At 44.2% G+C, this 23,430-nt stretch overlaps 1 protein-coding gene across 3 annotated transcripts in view; it reads left to right on the forward strand.

Moving 5' to 3' along the window:
• LOC132383154 (protein lin-7 homolog B) overlaps positions 1–22,369 on the forward strand; it is a 31,968-nt gene extending 9,599 nt beyond the window's left edge. Inside the window, exons 2-6 of one of the 3 annotated variants that reach the window (XM_059954010.1) lie at positions 6,340–6,458; positions 11,287–11,358; positions 11,608–11,817; positions 15,247–15,454; positions 17,002–22,369. In XM_059954010.1, coding sequence (XP_059809993.1) covers positions 6,340–6,458; positions 11,287–11,358; positions 11,608–11,817; positions 15,247–15,414 — 569 coding nt within the window. In that variant the 3' untranslated portion in view covers positions 15,415–15,454; positions 17,002–22,369. Of the gene's footprint in view, positions 1–6,339; positions 6,459–11,286; positions 11,359–11,607; positions 11,818–12,577; positions 12,663–15,246; positions 15,455–17,001 lie in introns of those variants that run through there. The other 2 variants (XM_059954009.1, XM_059954011.1) reach the window with 2 other exon arrangements.
• Positions 22,370–23,430: the final 1,061 nt, after the last annotated feature.

A 23,430-nucleotide genomic window follows, 5' to 3' on the forward strand; every position in this document is an offset into this window, starting at 1 on the left:
CAAGTTAGGAAAAGGGGAAGTGCAACGAGATCTAGGTGTTCTTGTACATCAGTCAATGACAGCAAGCTTGCAGGTACAGCAGGCAGTAAAGAAAGCTAATGGCATGCTGGACTTTATAACAAGAGGAATTGAGTATAGGAGCAAAGAGGAGTGATCAGAACATCAAGTTAAAGATGTTAAACACAAGGTAACGTCGGCCTGAGTTACAACATGGGTAGAACTTTGAATGACTTCACGATGTATGTGAGTGATGATAAACCTGATTCTGATATGGGTCTCTATTGTGGACTGAGAGTGGGACAGAGGCAGGGAGAAGGCAGGGAGTAGGAAGTACCAGAGAGACATTCTGTAATAGACAATATAGACAATAGACAGTAGGTGCAGGAGTAGGCCATTCGGCCCTTTTAGCCAGCACCGCCATTCACTGTGATCATGGCTGATCATACACAATCAGTACCCCGTTCCTGCCCTCTCCCCATATCCCTTGACCCTGCTATCTATAAGAGCTCTATCTAACTCTCTCTTGAAAGCATCCAGAGACTTGGCCTCCACTGCCTTCTGGGGCAGAGCATTCCACATATCCACCACTCTCTGGGTGAAAGAGTTTTTCCTCAACTCTGTTCTAAATGGCCTACCCCTTATTCTTAAACTGTGGCCTCTAGTTCTGGACTCACCCAACAGGATGGACAACCAACCAATGTGCAACAAAAAACAAACTAAATGCAAAAAGAAGAGAAAGATAATAAATAAGCAATAAATATCGAGAACATGAGATGAAGAGTTGTTCCGAGTTCAGTGATGGGGTGAGTGAAGCTATCCCGTTGATTCAGAAGTTTGATGGTTCTCCCCTTTACAATAAATGGTCTGGTTTTCTTTAGTTTTCTCATAGAGTCATCTAGTATGGAAATGGATCTTCGGCCCATCATTATCCATACTAGTCATCACATACCCATCCGTAGTAGACCCATTTACCGGCATGTGGCCCATAACCTATTGTGTTGGTGATTCAAGTGTTTGTTCAGAAACTTAAATCATGAAAGTATGTCATTCCACCACCCCCCTCAGACAGCATGTTTTAGATTTCAAACACCCTCCTCATATCCCCTCTAACCCGCTTAAGCCTTACCCTACACCTATGCCTTTATTTACAGACACCTCCTCTCTGGGGAACAGTTTCCCATCGAAGCCCCACAGAAACATATCTGCCAGGTCTCCCCACTCTGCAGCTTCCTCCATTCCAAGGAGGAAAAACCTAGAAAACTGCTTTCTGAAGGAGCTCGGACAGTGTCTACGGAGGGACTCTTGACATTTCTGATTGAAACCCTTCGCCCAGACTCAGTGATTGTCCATTTGGCCCCACGGACACTGCCTGACCCACTGAGTTCCTCCAGCAGTTTGTTTTTATTTTCATTTTGGATTACAGCATCTGCCATCTGTAGCCCCTATTTCTCTAGTAAAACACTCCATCCCAGACATCTCCACTGCATCTTCTCCCATAATCATGTCTATAATCCAGCTGACTGGTTCCTTCATTTTCTGGTTTGATTACAACTGAATCTTGACATTGCTCATGTCATTTGCAGAATCTCTTGTGTGTGTGTACATGTTGCTCATTCCAATAATTTTTTTTTGCACCCTCCCTACGTGTGGTGACCGGTGACAATATGCAGTTGTCCATTTGTGGTCTTGGAGAGCAAAACAATTGTAGATGCTTTAAAAACAGAAAGTGCTAAAAAATATTCAGCAGGTCATACATCATCTTGGACACTGAAATGTCATAAAGAGAAATACAGAAACAAGCTAACCAAGTCTGTACTGATTTAGCAGCTGATTACACTAATCCTACGTTAATTCTCCCGCATTCCTGCCAACTCTTATCACTCACGGTACACGAGCGGCAGCTTACAGTGGTCAGTTAATCTACCAGACACGCACCTTTGGGTCGTGGGAGAAAACCGCAGCACCTGGGGGAAAACTGTGCAGACACAGGGAGAACGTGGAAACCCTACTCAGACAGCCTGAGGTCAGGATTGATCCTGAGTCTGGAGCCTCTGCCAACTGTGTCTTCGTGTTTCAAGTGGCTAATTGTAGGGAATGGGGAGAGATGGAGAGAAAAAGGAAAGTTGATGTAAGACTGGAGACCAAGAGAGACGGGTTAACAAAAGCAGTGGTGAGTGTGGGGGTGGGGGGGGGGGGTTAACTAATGAATAGCTGAAAGTTCTTCAGAGGTGAATGGAATCTGAACTGTCTAGATGAGAAAGTGAGAATGCTGAATGTCCGAATTGTTGGATTAATTATTTATTCTGGAAGGTCATAGCATGGTTTGCTGACAGATGAGATGCTTTGTTGGTCTTCACTGGAAATGTGTAGGAGTCAAAGAGTTGAGAATAAAAGGGAGAATTAATGAAAGAGGCTTGCAAACTGGATGAAGGGCAAAGCAGTCAGACAAACTATATTTGGTTTTCCCAAGTCGAGGAGACAGTATTGTGAGCCCTGAATGCCTTGGCAGTCTATTACCTTTCTCACTGTTTATTACATGGCTTAGTTTGGTATTATCTACAAATTTTGAAATTTTACCCGACACAAGTCATTTAAAGAATCTTCCAGTTGTGGAATCTTAGGTACTGCACCATTTATCAATCTCCTGCTACCAACTGTTATCAGGTTAATATTTTGTTCATACGACATAAACCCCTTTATTTTATGGTTCACAATTATTCCCTCCAGTCCCTTTGTTGGACGTTATAAGAAGAAGGTGGAGTCGTTTGCTTAATAGCTTTCTTGGCCTCAGAACACACAAAGGGCAGTGCAGTGGTACAACTAGCAGACCTGTTGTTTACAGTTCCAGAGTTCTGGGTTCAATCCTCATCTTTCCTACTACCTGCGTGGAGTTTGTATGTTCTCCCTGTGACTGAATGGGGATTTCTCCAATGTCCCAACGACATGTGAGGAATCGATTGGCTGCTGTAATCGTCGCTGCTGCGTTAGTGAGTGGTAAAACCTGGAGCTGTTGATGAGTTGATGGGGAGAACAAAATGGGATTAGCATAAATGAATGCTTGGAGGGCTGAGTAGTCTGTTCCTGTGTTTTATGATTCTATAATTTGCCTCCATATTGTCTGAGTGAAATGTCCTCTCTTCCCCTTTAATGCTTCAGCCAATGACCTAAAGTCCACATTCCCCATTTATCGATGTCCCTGCCAAGAGAAATGGTTCACCCTAAATATTTTCTTATTTATTAAGATACAGCGCAGAATATGCCCCTCCAGATCTTTGAGTCATGCCACCCAGCAACCCCTGATATAGCCCTAGCCTGATCACGGGTCAACTTACAATGACTAATTAACCTACCGGCCCCCAATTTCTAATGCAGTATCGAAATCCCTCACTGCTGCTGGGCCTGCCCATTCCTGACCTTTCATCGTCCTCTCCTGTTTTCCCATTTCTCGGTGCCCTGTCCTATCCCCAGGACCTAATGCTCTGTCCTAATTGCCCATTTGCCAAGATTGAGGGAATGTTACATGCAACGTGTAGGAAAGGGATTGCTCTGAAAACTGGCACTGACCGGATGGGCTGAGTGGAATATGAAAAGTGTTCTCCTCGTGACTGTGTGGATTTCCTCTGGGTGCTCCAGTTTCCTCCCTCATTCCAAAGATTAAGCCTACAAACCCAGTCTATACCCTCATCTTGGCCTCTCTGACCACATCTCCAGAATGTTAATCCTAGTGTACTGACCGCTGCTGAAAACGCAGAAACCAGTCATGAGGACCATCACTGTACGGTCTAATGAGTCAATCTCTGTACCTCAGGACTGTTTTGATAACAGTCTGTCAATTGACAGACGTCCAAGGAGCCACAACAAAACACAGAGCTTGAGGAATGTGGCCCCTCTGTCATTCATAAGTGTATAAATGATGTTGGTACCTGAAGAACGGCCATCTCACAGCCCTACCAGAAGCCCTGTCTGGACACGGAGGTGCAAGCCCTACCAAAAGCCCAGGACACTGCTTTCAAGTCTGGTGACAGAACAGCTCTCAGAGCAACCAGAAGAAATCTCATCTTCGGCATGAAGAAGGCAAAGACTGCCTACACAGAAGAAATCCAGGAGTACCTGTCTGCTGATGATGTGGCTGGGCATCAAGGCCATTACTGACTACACACAGAAAACGGTGTCGACTGTACCAGTGACAGCCCCTCTCCCTGATGCTCTCAACAACTTATGCACGCGTCGAAGCATGCAACGTAACACTGGCTGTGAAAGCTACCCCACTCCCAGGTGAACAGCCACTGTCTGTAACAGCGACAGGCGTGAGAAGGACTCTGCAGAGAGTCCACCCCTGTAAAGCGACCGGGTCAGACAACATCCCAGGCCGAGTACACAATCTCACTGACATCTTATCAGACATCTTCAACTCTTCACTCCTTCATGCTGCTGTCCCCACATGCTTCAAATCAGTCACCAACATCCCTGTACCAAGGAACTCTACACTTGCAGAACTAAATAACTGGTGCCCAGTGACACTGATGCCAATTATAATGAAGTATTTTGAATGGCTGATAATGGCACCTATAAAAACTTCATTCCTGCCATATTGGAAACTCACCGAAATAACTCTCTAACAGATGCCATAGCATCTTCCATGCACCTGACCCCGACACACTCAGAAAACAAGGACACGCGTGTCAGAATGCTGTTTCTGGATTTCATTTCAGCATTCAGCACTATCGTCTCACTGACTTTGGAGAACAAACTACTACTCGTCAGTCTCAATACACCATTGTGCAACGGGTCATAACCAATAGACCTCAGATAGTCAGGACCCACAGCTGTTCCTTCCTCTCCATCGCCCTCAACTTTGTGTCGTTCCCCCCCCCCCCCCAGGGCTGTAGTGGGGCTCATCACCAACAACGATGTGATGGCCTACAGAGAGGAGGTAGAAGAGCTCAAGGCCCGGTTCCAGGCAAATAACCTCTTCTTTAATGTCAGTAAGGCAAAGCCAATGTTTATTGACTTCAGGAAAGCTGGCACTACTCACTGTACATTGGTGGCACAGCATTGGAAGCTGCGAGCAGCTTCAAACTCCTGGGAGAGCACATCTCATAAACCTCTCACGGTCCCAGAACACATCCTACACCGTCTAGAAAACTCAGCAATGCCTCTACTTTCTGCAGAGACAGAAGAGGTTAGACTTTGCACATCCATACTCTTATGTCGATCTACATATGCACAGTACAGAGTGTCCTAACAAGCTGCATCACTGCATGATACAGAAACTAAACTGTGACAGACGGGAAGGCTTTACAATAAGCAGTCAAAACTGCCAACACATCACTGGCACCAGCCTACCCACCATCAAGGACATGTATAGAGAAAGGTGCCAGTAACATCATGAATAATGTCACACACCCTGGTCATGGGCTGTTTGTCCGACTCTCATTGGGGAGAAGGCTATGTAGCATCCACACCAGGGCCACCAGACTTAAAAACAGTTAACTTTCCTCAAGTAATAAGTCTGATCAACACCTCCACCCACTAACTCCTCTACCACTGTATTATTTTCCGTCAGTCACCTTGTGTGCAGCCTAGTGTCACTTTATTGACATACAATCAATCTACGTATATAAGCTATTCCATGTATATATATTTTATTATTATTGTGTTCTTGACCTTTTGTGTTTTTTTAATGTTGCATTGGATCCAAAGTAACAATTATTTTGTGTTCAATCGTGTAAGTTGTGGCCATGCTGTGTTTGAGCTGGAAACACTTAGAGTACCCAGCTGATTCGATTTGTTTGACACAAAAAGATGTACTTTGCTGAATGTTTCGATGTGCATCTGACAAATAAAGCTAATCTTTATCTTTAAGAGTTTTACCGCCAGTGTAGTTATGTTTGTCATATAGAAATCTCTGCAACCAGGAATCTCCCACAAGCAGCAACGTGTAATGAGCTGAAGATTTTATGCTGTTGATTCAGGAATTAATAGTTTGACCAGGCTGCCTCTTGTGCTAATTTTCAAGCTAGTTTTTGTGAGACCTAGTGCAGTTCTATGAAGACAGGTGTCGTGTGGTACACCGAAAGCTGCTGTAGCTTCCTGAGGAGCCTGGGCCGTTCTCTGGAGTTGGGAGGAAGTTGAAGGAGAGATTGGGAGTTGGTGACATAGTGAGGGAGGGAGGAAAGTCATGCTAATAGATGAGGGAAGAGCAGAAGATGGGCCTCATGCCGAGTGTTGAGGGAAAGAGTTGGAGCGGAAAGGAAGAACCATGGAATTTGAGGGACTCGGGGCCCGAGTGCTCTGGAGAACTGGCTGACTCCTGATGCCCCCTCTTGTGTGTTCCAGATGTTGCTAGGGCTGTCGAGCTCCTGGAGAAGTTACAGCGGAGTGGCAATGTCCCGCCTCAGAAACTGCAGACATTGCAGCGGGTTCTTCAGAGCAAGTTCTGCTCTGCTATTCGAGAGGTCAGTGTCCAGTTCCTGACTCCCCCTTCTGCGCTCATGATGTGAATATCATCTCATAACCCTCCCCTTTTGCTGGTGCCCTCCCCCAATTCCCATTTCCTTCCCTGAAGCTCTGCTATCTGAGGGGACAGTTCCCAGTTGCCCCACTGTGCTCGTGACATGAATACCATGCTGTATCCCCAATTCCTGAGCGCCCTCCGCCAATTCTCCTTTCCTTCCCCGAAGCTCATTTGCAGATTTTACTTTGAGGTCCCATTAACAATGAAAATAGACAATAGACAATAGGTGCAGAAGTAGACCATTCGGCCCTTCGAGCCTGCACCGCCATTTTGAGATTGTGGCTGATCAATTACTATCGATACCCGGTTCCTGCCTTGTCCCCATATCCCTTGATTCCCCTATCCATAAGATACCTATCTAGCTCCTTCTTGAAAGCATCCAGAGAATTGGCCTCCACTACCTTCCAAGGCAGTGCATTCCAAACCCCCACAACTCTCTGGGAGAAGAGTTAGAACTCTGTCCTAAATGACCTACCCCTTATTCTCAAACCATGCCCTCTGGTACTGGACTCTTCCAGCATCCGGAACATATTTCCTGCCTCTATCTTGTCCAATCCCTTAATAATCTTATACGTTTCAATCAGATCCCCCCTCAATCTCCTTAATCCCAGCGTGTACAAGCCCAGTCTCTCTAACCTCTCTGCGTAAGACAGTCCAGACATCCCAGGAATTAACCTCCTGAATCTACGCTGCACTTCCTCTACAGCCAGGATGTCCTTCCTTAACCCTGGAGACCAAAACTGTACACAATACTCCAGGTGTGGTCTCACCAGGGCTCTGTACAAATGCAAGAGGATTTCCTTGCTCTTGTACTCAATTCCCTTTGTAATAAAGGCCAACATTCCATTAGCCCTCTTCACTGCCTGCTGCACTTGCTCATTCACCTTCAGTGACTGATGAACAAGGACTCCTAGATCTCTTTGTATTTCTCCCTTAACCAACTCTACACCGTTCAGATAATAATCTGCCATCCTGTTCTTACTCCCAAAGTGGATAACCTCACACTTATTCACATTAAACGTCATCTGCCAAGTATCTGCCCACTCACCCAGCCTATCCAAGTCACCCTGAATTCTCCTAACATCCTCATCATATGTCACACTGCCACCCAGCTTAGTATCATCAGCAAATTTGCTGATGTTATTTTTTTATGTCTTCATCCAAATTGTTAACGTAAATGCTAAACAGCTGTGGTCCCAATACCGAGTCCTGTGGCACCCCACTAGTCACCACCTGCCATTCCAAGAAACACCCATTCACCGCTACCATTTGCTTTCTATCTGCCAACCAGTTTTCTATCCATGTCAGTGCCTTCCCCCTGATGCCCTGAGCTTTGATTTTACCCACCAATCTTCTATGTGGGACCTTATCAAATGCCTTCTGAAAATCGAGGTACACTACATCCACTGGATCTCCCCCGTCTAACTTCCTGGTTACATCCTCGAAAAACTCCAACAGATTAGTCAAGCATGATTTACCCTTGGTAAATCCATGCTGGCTCGGCCCAATCCTATCACTGCTATCTAGATATGCCACTATTTCATCCTTAATAATGGACTCCAGCATCTTTCCTACCATCGATGTCAGGCTGACAGGTCGATAGTTCTCTGTTTTCTCCCTCACTCCTTTTTTAACAAGTGGGATAACATTAGCCATTCTCCAATCCTCAGACACTGATCCTGAATCTAAGGAACATTGGAAAATGATTACCAATGCATCCGCAATTTCCAGGGTCACCTCCTTTAGTACCCTAGGATGCAGACCATCTGGACCTAGGGATTTGTCATCCTTCAGGGTCCCATCAGTCTTCTTATCACCGTTTCCTTCCGAATGTCAATCTGTTTCATTTCCTCTGTTACCCTATGTCCTTGGCCCATCCATACATCTGGGAGATTGCTTGTGTCTTCCCTAGTGAAGACAGATCTAAAGTACTCATTAAATTCTTCTGCCGTTTCTCTGTTTCCCATAACAATTTCACCCAATTCATTCTTCAAGGGCCCAACATTGTTCTTAACTATCTTCTTTCTCTTTACATACCTAAAAAAGCTTTTGCTATCTTCCTTTGTATTCCTAGCTAGCTTGCGTTTGTACCTCATTTTTTCTCCCCGTATTGTCTTTTTAGCTAAGTTCTGTTGTTCCTTACAAATTTCTCAATCATCTGTCCTCCCACTCACCTTAGCTCTATCATATTTCCTTTTTTTAATGCTATGCAATCTCTAACTTCCTTTGTCAACCACTGTGGCCCCTTTCCCCCTTTTGAATCCTTCCTTCTCTGGGGGATGAACTGATTTTGCACCTTTTGCATTATTCCCAAGAATACCTGCCATTGTTATTCCACTGTCTTTTCTGCTAGGCTATCTGTCCAGTCAACTTTGGCCAGCTCCTCCCTCATGGCTCCATAGTTTCCCCTGTTCATCTGCAACACTGACACCTCCAAGCTGCCCTTATCCTTCTCAAATTGCAGATAAAAGCTTATCATATTGTGATCACTACCTCCTAATGGCTCCTTTACTGCGAGATCGCTTATCAAATCCTGTTCATTACATAACACTAAATCCAGAATAATCTTGTCCCTGGTCGGCTCTCGTACAAGCTGTTCCAAGAATGCATCCCGTAGGCACTCTACAAACTCCCTATCCTGATATCCAGCACCAACCTGATTCTCCCAGTTCACCTGCATGTTGAAATCCCCCATAACTACTGCGACATTACCTTTGCCACATGCCAATGTTAACTCCCTATTCAACTTGCACCCAATATCCATGCTACAGTTTGGTGGCCTGTAGACAACACCCATTTGGGTCCTTTTGCCCTTACTGTTCCTCAGTTCTATCCACACAGATTCTACTTCTCCTGACCCTAAGTCCCCCCTTGCAAAGGACTGAATCTCATTCCTCACCAATAGGGCCACCCCACCTCCTCTGCCCACATTTCTGTCCCTACGATAGCACGTATACCCTTGTACATTCATTACCCAGGTCTGATCTCCCTGCAGCCATGTCTCCGTTATCTCAACTACATCATAGTTACCCATTCGCTCCTGGGCTTCAAGCTCATCTGCCTTATTTCTGACACCGTGCATTCAGATATAGAATTTTTAACCCATTTCTCCTCTGTTTGAATCGCTGCCTATTGTGCTTAACCCAGCTCCCCGAACTCCCATCGGGCTATATGACCCTAGAATTTTGTTGTCCTTCCTAAATTTACTTATTCTTTCAACACATTTAACTCCATGTTCCGTCAGACCATCCCTCTGTACATGTGTCCTCCTTATCACTTGTTCCGCCTCACCTTTCTCTACTACACACTTAATATTCCGGAACCATGTAGTCCCCACCTGTCCTTTGTTCTTCCTCTCGCTATCCTCCCTCACATTCTGGATCCCCGCCCCCTGCAAATTTAGTTTAAACCCCCCCCCCCCCCCAAGAAGCACTAGCAAACTTCCCTACAAGAATGTTAGTACCGCTCCAGTTCAGGTGTAAACCGTCCCTTCGGAACAGATCCCACCTTCCCTGGAACAAAGCCCAATTATCTACAAACCTGAAGCCCTCCCTCCTGCACCATAGGTTATGAAGCTTTAAAATTTTACACAGTACATGGTTATAATGTGGAATGTTGTGCCCCAGGAATAGTTGAGAAAAGTTTGAAGTTTTTATTGAGATTAAGTTGAATTGGAAAGTTGTACTGATGATACCAGGTTGGGAAAAGAATTATAGATCTGGCACAGACAGGTTAATTGGAGATTTTTGTTGTATGGTCTGTCTAATTTATCACGTCACATTGGGGAAAATGTTGATAATCTTCCAGTTTCACTATTTATGTTTGGAATGGAATGGTGTTGGAACTCACTCTGTCATCAGTGGTGACGCATTGAGCCTAGATCTCTGTTTCTCCTGCTCATTTCATACCATCACAACCTCACCATCCAAAAAACCTGATCAGTTTCCTCTTTACATTTCTGATACGAGCCCACCATTCATAGCTTCCTCGTCTGTCTTCAAAATCCTGCATTGAGATGGGATCTGTCATGCTGCAGTGCATCCCTCCATCCAGTAGGGGCTCTGCCGGGCCACCCCTCATGCACAATGCATCTGTATGTTCATAACATCATTTATAAATGTTAGAGCTTATAATGAAAGAAACAACTCTAGATAAGGTCAGGCTTTCAGTGACTATTTTTCATCCAGCTCTGCTTCATCTAAACTCTAAATCCAATCTTCATTCCGCATGCACCTCCATGGGAGACCTACTAGTAATTTTTTGTCGAGTCTTGTGAAGCTAACTCTTGATTAGTAGTCCTGTTGTTATAATTATACCATGACGATGCTACAAGAGATATGTTGGTATTAGCTTATAACCCACTAGTGAACATCCATTGTTCTTGGGTGATTATAGTTATTAGTCTATTCCGTTAATTTCTGAAGAGCAGAGTGCAGTTCACTGATGATAGAGGGTAATATGTGATTGCTTTATTACAGAGGCATCTGGATTACTGTAGTTTCCCGTTTGCTGCTGGAATCCACAGACACTCGAACGGCATAAGGAAGGGAACTGGAGTGTCTGGTTGCATGGGTGGACTTGAAATAGTTTTTTGACAAACCCAGGATTAGCATCAGCACATGTGCTTGGGGAATTTTCTCTGGCTGCCGTTTCTCTTTCTTTTCTTTCTTTAGTTTTGCTTTGTCCCAGGTTTTGACATTTGGTTAGGTCCAGAGGGGTGTAAAGCCAGGGAGAAGCGCAGGTAATAGGCTGCATGTTTCTCATTCCAGGTGTATGAACAGCTTTACGAAACGCTCGACATCAGTGGCAGCCCTGAGATAAAAGCTCACGCAACAGCCAAGGTAACGATTAGTTGATGAATAAGTTATAGCTGCTTGTACATATCCCAAGGGAAACGTGTATTTCTGTAGCACATCTTGCAGCTTGTGGTCATATCTGAGTTGCTTTTGGGATCTCTCTGTGCACAAGTTACCCACCACATTTTGTGCAAACACACTGCAAATATAATGGCAAGTTTGTCTTTCTTGTCAGAGAGAAATCTTCCAGCCGTAATGATTACCTTCCTCCCCCCCCCCTTCCCCCGAATGCAGGCAACAGTGGCGGCTTTTGCAGCCAGCGAGGGCCACGCACACCCTCGCGTTGTGGAACTTCCGAAGACAGAAGAGGGACTTGGCTTCAACATAATGGGTGGGAAGGAACAGAACTCCCCCATCTACATATCCCGAATTATTCCCGGTGGAGTGGCAGATAGACATGGAGGACTTAAACGTGGCGATCAGCTTCTCTCAGTAAATGGAGTGGTGGGTGCTAATGTCATAGAGCTTAGACTGATATATGTGAGTGGGCGATATGTTTTGAAGCACCGGCTTTTCCACTGTTTCTCAGAAAAATGCTTGAATGTTATAGGGTGCCATGAAAGTTTTCAGAGGCTGATCTGTCGTTCAGCAGAGACATGAGAGACCTCAGATGCTGGAGCGTGGAGCAACACACAAAATGCTGGAGCACCTCACAGCAAGTTGGGCAGCGTCGGTAGAAGGATGAGGTATATCATCCACCCATCAGTTCCAAAAAAGTCATCTGTCCAGTTCCCTCCAGAGATGCTGCCTGAGTTCCTGCAGCATCTTGTGTGTTGATCCTGTAGTCCAATCAGGTGTGCATTCTCAATCCCTTCTCCCATATTCATTAACCCATTGCTAAACAGAATTCTATCAGTCTGCGGTCAAAGTTTTCAGGTCACCCCCAACCTCATCAAACTTTAGCGATTGAGAGTTGTAGATTCCCACCCATCTCTGTCCAACAAAGTTCTTCCTCAGCCAACTCTGAGCAATCTGGCTTTTCTATTAAACTTTGTCCTCCACTCCAGTGAAAATCATTCCTCTCGATCACCCAATTGCACACCTTCAAGCATCAATCAGCTTACTCTTACCCCAGAGGAAATAAAACTGTGGCTATATAACTTGCCCGCAGAATTCAGTCTTCTTTTCAGCTTAGATACGAGTAAAGTTCTTGTGTTCACTAGATCTGGCTTAGTGAATATACAGTGCGCCTTTTCCTTTTGAGGTGAAGTGCTCAGAAGTGCACGAAGTTACTCCCAAGTGGAGCTTGTTCCAGCTCGAAGACTGCCGAGGCGGTTGCCCAACCAGAGGTTAAAGATTGTCTTTATTTGTCACATGTACATTGAAAAATCGAAACATTGAGAGGGAAAGTGGATCAGCAGCGATGATATGATGGGCCAAGTAGCCTAATTCTGACTCTGTCTCTTATGGCCATACAGTGAAATGCATAATTTGTGCCAGTGGACAACGTGGTCCAAGGATGTGCTGGGGATATTCTGCAAGTGTCACCTAGCATGCCCATTTGTCTTGGGAATGTGAGAGAAACTGGAGCACCTGAAGGAAACCCACGCAGTCACAGGGAAAAACTCCCTACAAGCCTCCTACAGATAGTGGCCGGAATTGAACCCCAGTTGCTGGCACTGTAACACATTGTGCTAGCCATTACACTACCATGCCACCTGATTAGAATTAGTCGTATCACAAACGAGAGAAAATCTGCAGTTGCTGGAGATCGAAGCAACTCACACAAAATGGTGGAGGAACTCAGCAGGCCAGGCAGCATCTATGGAAAAGAGTAAACAGTCAACGTTTCAGGCCAAACATTGGCTCTTTACTCTTTTCCATAGTGTTATGCCTGGTCATATGGACCCAGTTATAGACCCACACACCAGGAATGGCTGTCTCTCACCTTTTACAAAGGTTGTTATAAATCCTGTTCATATCTTTGTCTGTTGGGTTTCAGAGTGATGGGCCTTCTCTCAATTGGGAATCTGGTGGAAACAAAAGATACAGGAGCAGGACTTGACCTCAGTGAGACCAGGGTCATTCCAATTCCAGCCTCCACCATCCTAGTCTCTCTCCGTAGCCTTGACTGTCCACTAGTCTATCACTCTACACCCTGCATACTGTACACCCACTGCCCCTTTGGGGAGAAGGTATTGTCCCTCGTCATGAGTCTTTATGTAAACAGTCGCTTCTCTTTTGGGCACCACCAGAGTTTAATACTCTGTTGTTACGCACCAGCAGCAATAGATATGAAATTGAGTCGGGTTTTTATAAATAAGCAACAAAATTTTTGAACCTCTACTCAAAAACATCGAAAAGTAACCAAACGACTAACTTAAACGGAAGTTAACAGTGCTATGTGTCTATAGTTATCAAATCGTCAAACTTAGAGACAGTTCTTAACAAATCTTGCTCAAGGACAGTTTTAAGGTGGTAGTTTAATAAGTGCATATGATTCATAAAGTAAGTGAGAGGAGAGACTTCCCGAACCAGCAATGAGCGATTCAAAGACAAAACTGTTAACGCAGATCCCAGCCGAGAAATGCCTCTTCCAAAGAGTTCCCAAAGAATAAGATTTCTCAAAGTAACTGACCTTTTGCTGGAGGTGGTCAGCACACACCCGAGACCATGCAGGGGTTAACCAAAAGTGTGTGCCACAATTCACATCAATCACTTCGAGACACACGGAACGCCGTTGATTTCTACCCAATTCTTTGGCTTCGCATGAAGCTGGTAATTCTTCACGCTCTCTCCACTACGATTACATAACCACCGACTGTGACTCCCCAACAAAACAACGACGCAACAAACTACGGTCTTTCCTTTTATACCGACTGGAACATGCCATCACGTGACATCACATCACCCACTATCAGGAAACATTTACATCATACCAATATCATGAGACAATTATATCATGCTCACGGGACAGGTAACACTGTGTTTAGTATTTAAATACTTGATTTGGTGACCTGAGTTGGTAATTTGGACATGATAAGCCACAGGGTACAGGTTATACTTACCTTTATAATTAACTTTTTAGAAGCATGCCATTTAAATATTTGTGTTTGCTATGTCCACATTTTACCATTTTAGTTATTTTTCCAACATTGAGGCCATGGCTAAAGAGCAAAACTGTGATAACACTTGTCTGCTGCCCCACTAATACCACCAGGAGGCAGACACCTTGCTCACCAATTGTGTAAATGGGATGGATGGGGATCAGTGGTCCCTTTTCACAGTAAATCTGCATTTTACTAACTCTCTGATCTTTATTCTACTTTGCATTTTTCGTAAAATATACTGTAGATAAAGTGGTGCTGTAGATTAGCTCTGCAGAGGGTCTCGATGGAGTGTTTTACTGGATCTACAGCTAAGGAATTTAACAAACTTTTAAACTTTTACTCAACCCCCCCCCCCCCACACCTTTTATTCTGGCTTCACCCCCTTCCTTTCCTGTCCTTAAGAAGGGTTTTGGCCCGAAACATCGACTGATTATTCATTTCCAGAGATGCTGCCCGAGTGCTGAGTTCCTCCAGCATTTTAGTGTGTGTTATTACAGGTTAGTTTACTAGCCAGGTTTAAATGAGGGAAGTGTGGTGTATAAATGTCAGCAGTAACTGAATGGCTGGTCTTGGTCAGTATACGTCATGTATTCCCTTGCCTAGTCTCACTATGTGAATGTGGACCATCAGAAGGAGTGTGGTGAAGAGAAACATTGTAGGAGTAGGGACATTACTGTTTCATTCTGCATATTACTGACTTTGCCCAGTTGTCTAGTTGCCCCTCCATACCCAGAGCCTGGAGGGGGAATGTACGTTTCGTTCTGTTGTATTACTGACACTTACCTGTTACTTCTGTCCGTCTCGTTGCCTCTCTGTACTTTAGAGTGTGGAAGGGGAGCAGCATGAGAAAGCTGTGGAGTTGTTGAAAGCAGCCCAAGGCACGGTGAAGTTGGTGGTGCGGTACACGCCCAAAGTGCTGGAGGAAATGGAGGCTCGCTTTGAGAAGATGAGGACTGCCCGGCGTAGGCAGCAGCACACCAGCTACTCGTAGGTCTCAGGATGGCAGAAGGCTTTGGTCAGAAGTTCACCGGGTAATGTTGGCCTCGTGACATGCGAGGCACAATCACAAAAAAGTTGGTGTAAATCTTCGTATAAACATACAGAAATGGTGGGCAGGTAGGGAGCTGGTCCATCAACACTGCCCAACAGTGGACTGCTAGGACTAGATGCTTCCTCCCTCCTCTTCCTCCTCCTCCACCACCACCTCTCTCTCCAAACATCTCTGCACCCATGTAGTCCAGTGACAGATTGAAACTCATCCAGGCGAATAAACTAGCTCAGCACATCATGGTGGGCCAAGTGGGTTGTTCCCGTGCTGTACTGTTCTCTGTTCTGATTTGCTAACATCCGTATGGAAGTCAGTGCTCAGGTCTTGGTCTCTGACCTCTGTTCCTGCCAGGAACTGCACCGGCTCCTCCTAGCAGCCACGCTGAGAGTCAGCAGTCTCAAGGCTCACGGCTCTCTGGGAAACGCCCAGTGTTTGGTTCGCAGTTTAATTCACGTCCCCTTACAGGAGAGGGGTGGAGGTGGCGTTTCAGGTCCGAGGCCCCTCGTAAGCTCTGCTTCTCTCCACAGAAGCTGTCTGATTTAGAACAGAGGACATAGAACTTGGAGCATAGGACATCGCAGCACAGTCCAGCCCTTCAGCCCAAGATGTTAATTTGATCATTTAACCTACTCTAAGGTCAATCTAACCCTTCCCTCCCACATAGCCCTCTATGTTTTTATCATCCATGTTCCTATCTAGGAGCATCTTAAATGTCTCTTATGTATCTGCCTCTATGACCATGCTGGTCATTCCACATACTCGCCACACTGTGTAAAAATCTTACCTTTCGCCCACCCCCCCCCCCCAAACTCCTCCTCCAGTCACCTTAAAATTATGCCCGTCGTATTAGTGATGTCTACCCTGGGAAAAACTCGCTGGCCATCCACTCTATACCTCTGTCAAGTTACCTCTCATTCTCCTTTGCTCCAAAGATGAATAAAACATAGCTCACTCAGACTGTCCTCATAAGGCACGCTCTCTAATCCAGGCAGCATCCTGGTAAAGCTTCCACATCCTTCCTTTAATGAGGCAGGCGGAACTGAACACAATACTCCCAAGTGTGTTTGCTCAGTGTTTCCGGCATTTTCTTTCTTCATCTTAATTCTGCAGATGATGTGTTTGAGATTGAAATTTTGATCAAGAATAGAGGACAGGTGTTAATACTAAATAAGTCACCCTGACCTGAGAAAAGTACCTGAACTGATATCAGAAACAAATTGACAGGAAACAAAGCAGATTTGTTTAGTCTGCCCCGAGGACTGGGGTCAGGTACAGAGCTCCGTTATGAACAATAACCACTTCTGTGATGCTTGTAAACTGGGATTGAACTCTGATGAGAAGTACCATTCATATAATGTGTAGAATAATATTGATGTACGGGGCAGTGACTTATTTTTAAATTATAATATCCTAAATCTATAGAGTGGGATGTGTTTATACTTTTCTGGTTATAGATGTAATTTTTGAAGGGTAAAAGTGTTATCCCAAGTTACAGTGCACAGTTTTTTTACTTTTCATTCTCTGTATCAGGTCCTTGGAGTCCAGAGGATAGCTGTTCCGATCTCCTGTTTCCAGAGGTGGGCATGGTACAAGCATGTGATACAGCTGTTGTGCGTATAGCCGAGTGCCAAGAGACCCCACACTGTAGGTCTGACCACGAGAAACAATGAGCTTAACCAAACTCTGCAAGGGTATCATCTTTTCATGATTAACTGTCAGCACGTATTGGGGGAAGCTGGTGGGATTAGGGGCACCTAGAGGTGTAATTGGCCAAAGATGAAGGACAATTCTCATTGAAGGTGATACCTCTTTAAGTTTCATGAGTTTATAAAGATCTAAAATCTCCCGCTGTGAAAAATGTACCCATTAATTGACCAATATGATTTTGATCATCTCCCACTTTACCATGATGAATAGGTTCTTTCATATTGAGGCCTGAAGTATCACCCCAACTCCATAACTTATTCACCCATCTATAGGAATTCCACTAGCAAAGGTATTTAGCTGGATTAAAGATTTGTTTAGGAATAGGAGTGAATGTTTACTTTTAACGTCTATATTTTAAGGACAGTTCTACTTAACAAGCAAGTGGTTCATCTATGTTTATGCAGCTTGAGGTTTCATGTTCTCAGTCTAAAACTGGCAGTGCTTACTTAGATCGTGTCAGGAAAATCTGAATGAGACCTAGTTATCCGAAATGTGTTTCCTATTGAGATTGCAGTGGCATTATTGTAATAATTAGGAATTCTGAAGGGAATTACAACTATTTGTGGAAAGCTTTCAATGCCAAGACAACTGGAGTTGATTACAAATCATGTCCTATTGGGAATGGACCGGTTCATTAGAGAATCCAGTCTCCCCCCACCCCTTCCTCTCATTCCCCATCTCCCCCCCCCCCCCACCACTTCCGGGAAGAAATATCTAGTGAGGAGTTGTACAATAGCATGAATTATTTTTGGCTCTGTGTGCACAACTGACTGCAGTTTACCTGAAAACGAATCGTGCTGATGAGAGCCCAGCTCCTTCTGAGCAGTTGGTGACGCCTTCATAGCTTGTCTCAGAGCTTTGGATTTGACCTAGCTTTGCAGACAGGGTTCTGGTTACTAGTTACACATATTGAAGTCTTTAGCTAACTGTAGCTATTTTTGATGGTGTTTAGCACCCCTCCCCCACTGTATTGCTTGATTTTCTATGTTATGGCAAAGACATGAACCGCCTCATTTTATTTGTGCATCCTTTGGGGGTGCAGTATTTAAAGCTCCCACCAGTACTGTGTGTAAATTCCTTACTGGTACAGTCATGTCACAAAAGCAGTATTGGCCACTTTGTTACAGGCCCTTTTGACTGACTGCCATTTGAGGTGGTTACTGAAAGCTCAGTAGTACTACAGCAGTAATGCCTCTCACCTGGCTGCTGACTGTAATGCTCAGTGTTTCAGTTCAGTGGTTGATATCCTTATAGCCGTTGGCCAGCTCAGGGGACGGCAACAGATTTAACCTGTAATTAGTGACAAGGTTGTTTGATTAAATGTAGGGAGTAATACCACTTAAGGTAGAAGAGGGTGATTTTTCAGCTTTTTTTTTCAAATTTCTTCAGCTTTCTCAGGAAGTAAAGTTGGCTGGTGGGCCTTCTTGGCATATACTATTCAAATGAGAATGTGGAGCATTACAGCAGAATACAGGCGCTTCGGCTCCCGATATTGTGCCGACTTTTAACTCACTTTAAGATCAATCTATCCCTTCTCTCCTGCTTAGCCCTCTATTTTTCTATCATCCATGTGCCCGTCTAAGTTTATTAAATGCCCTGATGTATCTGCCTCTGCCACCACCCCTGCAGAGCTTTCTATACATCCATCACTCTCTAAAATTACCTCTGACTTTGCCCCCGATATTTTCCTCCATTTATCTTAAAATTATGCTCCCTTGTATTGGAAATTTCTCACCTTGTGAAAATGTGTCTGACTATTCACTCGGTCTTACCTTCTCGGTGAAGTTCCTCTTTTATTTCCTGTTTGAAAACTTACGGCTTTCTGGCTTGATCAATATATAAGCCATCATCAAAATCCTTCATAATCTTTCCTGTAATTTCCTCTTTTCGAGAGGAAGGAGCCCCAGCTGTTGAACTTTCCCACTAGGCATAATCTCCCTGTACTGATTGCATAATTTTCACTCCTGTCTCCGGCCTTGTTCACTGCCTTCATTAATTGGATTCTACTCTGCTAGCTAGTTGCCGTGGAATGGGAATGAGAGATTTGATCAGCATTCTTACACCCCTGCTGGTGGGAACAGTGTCCTTGTAAAAACACATGCTGACTTGTGAAACTCTAGAAATGACCTGACCAATTCTTTAACACGCCGTATTCTTAGATCAAACTACCTTTTGGATTCTAACCCTTATTACTGACACTTTTAAAGAGCTGTTTAATTTAGTTCTCAATTTGAGCAGCCTGAATTAATCTTAACCTTGTTATATAAACTAATTGGATATCAAAAATCAGAAATATGTGAAACGTGGTTTTAATCGGAGCACAATTTTAACTTTCCGTTCTCCATTTCCCTCCTATTCTCTTTGTCTGCCCTATTTACTATAAACTTAGTTTGCTCATTGTTCTCAGTATTTTTTCCAATGTTAAGATGTTTTTAATTGTATTTCTCTGTAATATAGCCTAGTCTTTTTTAATTTGGTCTCTGGGATATGGGTGTTGCGACCATGGTCTGCATTTATTGATTATCCCTCCGTGCCCATGGCTAGTTAGGGCTTTCACTTTACACGTTTAGTCCAAACTGGCCATGGAAGGCAGATGTCCAGTCATGGCTATGGTCATGTGACTTTAGTAGTCACTATCTTTACTTCTTTCAGACTTACAGTATTTAAGTTAACTGAACTCCGATGTATGAAGTGTCATGATGGGATAATAAGTTATGTCTGTGTTGTTCGCTCGGGCCTCAAGATGACCAGTCCAGGAGCACAACCCCTAGGTACCATATTGGAGATGGGGCCAACTGATAGTGAGGTGGGCTAATTTGTAACAGAAGACTGAAAGCCTCAGCCCCGCCCCCCCGTCACTCATGACATGACAATCATATCATGTCTGAACCGCATTGTCATTACAGATCTGTGAGTGACGAGATGAGGTTAAACAAAGTTTATTGTCATCTGCAATGAGATACTTATTAGTAGCAACACCACAAGCACATAACATCAAAGAAGCAGCGTTCACAAGAAAACATAAATATAAATTATTCACAGTTTTTACAAGAAAGAACACAAAACAAAAAAAGTGTATTTTAGACAGGACTCTGCGACGGTTATCTTTCACTTCAAAAACACTAAAGTCTTCCATAGGTTTGCACTTGCCATGGGAGATGTCTCTTCACGTTCTCATAGGACTTTAGTTTTTGAAACTTGTGAGTTTGTATTAAGGATGGGCAGGAGATCCCACTTGATTTGTCAAGACTGTGGTCTCTTTCAAAATTTGGCCCCCCCCCCCCCCCCGGCACTCTGCAGCCTTTCCCTCTCATCCCGAATGTGATTTAATGCTGTCCCATTCACCCCTCCGATACTTCACCAAGCGGTTGTTTACACAGGGCACAGCTTTTGACTGGAAGCATACTATAACAGCCCAATCAGTATCTTTGCATTGCACGCCTCCAGTAGATGACAGTGTCACAAGAATCCAGGGAATGCTCCCGACTGATCCATGGCTATAAGCAGTTTGCTTGGCACAGACTACTGACCACCGCCCAGAACCTTCAGCTCTCTGTGCTTCAGTGCTACACCGAGTTGTGCCTTGGCTCCATTGGCCATTAAGCAACCCTAGGAACATACATCCACAGATATTCTTTACCTGGATCTAGAAGGTGTTGAGCCAGTAACAAAGTTAACAAAGAGGAAACATGTAGAACTAATTTCTGTAAAATGCTTGATGGAAAGACAACCAGAGGAGGTCCGTGACTCACTGGCTGTCCAACACTTGTAGATTGCTGTTTGCAATTTATAACCCTAACCTTAGTTATTGGTAACCGAAACTGACAAAAGACAGGCAGCAATGGTACCAGCAGAGATGGTTCTTCACACAAGCGTACCTCCATCAGGAGGAAATAAATACAAGTATTTATATAGGGGAAAGAATTATCAAAGCATGTAGCGGGTGGAAGCCTCATTGCATCTTGATGAGACTAATCCCACTCCTGGCTTTCAGACTGTAGATTATAATCTTCATGTGCTCACTTTGATACTTCGTGAATGTTGTGAGGGTGTTTGACTCTGTCACCCTTTCAGGCTGTCAGTTCTTGATCCACGTTCCACTTTGGATTGTCTGTTAGCTTCTTCAGTTATACTCTGATCCTCCCCAATACCCTAAATCTATGCCTACTGGTTACTGACTGCTCATGTAAGTGAAATAGGTTCTTGCTGTTCACTGTCAAAACCTCACATAATTTTATATACCTCAGTTAAATCTCCCTTCAGCATCTCCTGTTCCAAAGCACACAACCCAAGGCTACTCAGTCCTTCCTCGTAACTAAACTGAGCAACGTGCTCGTAGGTCTCTGAAAGCTCTCCGTTGCCCGCTGGCGTGGATCCCTAAGTGCAAGGAGCTAAACAGTGTGCTTGTTGCAGAACATCTTGTTGTTTGTCCCTCTTCCCACAAGGTAAGTGGGATCAGTCATAAATAAACAAAACTCCTCGGCAGGTCTGTGAAAGGTTTCATTGCTTGGTGACTTTGAGCATTAACTTTTTCTATCTCCACGAGCTGTCTGACCTGAATGTTTCAGTTTTACTGAGGGCTTTCAGCTTCCACGGTTCTTCATTTGGGATGAGTGGGATTAATTGTCAGGTACTCCTGAACATAAAGTAACTTATCAAAAAAGAGCAAATAAATGTGCTGAGCAGTGCTGGGCGGTCACAGTGTCCGATCAGTGTGGAATCTTTAAATTAGCTGATATTTGGCAAACCATTTGTCTCTACTGACAATAGTCCTTGTACAGTGTGTGCAACACCTTCCCCTCCCTCTTCCCCTATAGAAACACATGTTATATGTCACCAGTATTTCGGCTGAAAGCCAGCTAGATACGGGGTCATTCCTAACACAACCTTGTGGAATATTGTTGTATACCTTGAACATATCGTGTGTGCTAACTGGAAACGAGGGATGTCTGTAAATCTTAAATGTACTGTAACCTTACTACTGTACTGACATAATATGCACTGATGTATATTATACGCAGCTGAAGTCTTAAATGTTTCCATAATCGTTTCATATAGCTGCAGTCTAATTTATTGCCTAATAAAGTAATATATTATTTAAACAGTGAAAAAGGCACTAGTGTTTCTTTTGTGTAAGGCCAAGTACTGTACAGAGACAATACATCAAATCCTGTTTAAAGAATGCATTTTGTGACCGTACTTTAGCCTGTTAGACTGAAGATGTTTGCGTAATTTCCTGTCAATCGAACTTAGTGACACTCTGCTTTAAGTGACTGAAACTGAATTTACACATAATTTATGTGTAAATAACCTCCACTCACTGCATTTTCCAGGAGAAGTTACCATGCCTTTACCAGGAATTGGTGTGTGTTGTTTCCTCCACCTTTTAAGCAGTGTTTCCTCAGTAAGTTAGTGTGGTGTACAATAGACTGTTGGCTGTGGTCGTGCATCCCTCCCCAGCTCATTGACCGACGCAGGGCTGCCAATGAACACTGTACTTAGTTTTCAGTCCTCTTCCGTAAGTGTTTCTGGAACGGGAGTTAAAAGTTATTTCCCTCAGTGTAATCTGTCAATGGCAAACGTTTGTGTGAAGTGCTGGTGAGCGTCTGCCTGTGCCTCAGACGTAGCACATCAGTGCCTCAGCTCTCCGTCCGCTCCTGCAACTGACAAGGCATTGTTCCCAGATTCTCAAGTGCAGCCACTGAAAACTGGGTGCAAGTTCCATCTAGTCGCTAGTGAATGCATCATGAATCAGAACCATTGCATGCAATTGTCTGGAAGCTTGCTGCAACCTAGATTCAAACATCTTTGAGCCAATTAAACAATTAAAGAGATGCATATTTTCACTCCAAGCCAGTAGAGGGCAGTAAAGACCAAACGAAAGCCAAAAAAATTCTGTTCCATGACTACGAAAGATAATTAGATCTATTTTTGTTTCTCTTATGCTCAATACTGTAAGTATTATGGGTCTATAGGACAGTACTGGGGCACTGCAGTGTGAAACAGCATAGTTCCAAATCTCTCAACTAATCTTTTCTTGTGCCTGCCTGAACCAAGGACAGAGATTCTCACTTTGTCAGCTCAGGCAGGGTTTGTCAGGGAAGTTAAGAGGCACCTGAGTGAGCAGGGCGTTGAAGGGTATATAGTTAATGCAATCAAGTGGAATTGGTACAGAAGACACAATGATCTGCATCGATGTGATGGGCCGAAGAGCCTGTGTCTATGCTGCACAGGTCTTCGACACAGAGGAAC

The sequence above is a fragment of the Hypanus sabinus genome, chromosome 29 (assembly GCF_030144855.1).
Source record: "Hypanus sabinus isolate sHypSab1 chromosome 29, sHypSab1.hap1, whole genome shotgun sequence".
Classification (NCBI taxonomy): Eukaryota; Metazoa; Chordata; class Chondrichthyes; order Myliobatiformes; family Dasyatidae; genus Hypanus; species Hypanus sabinus.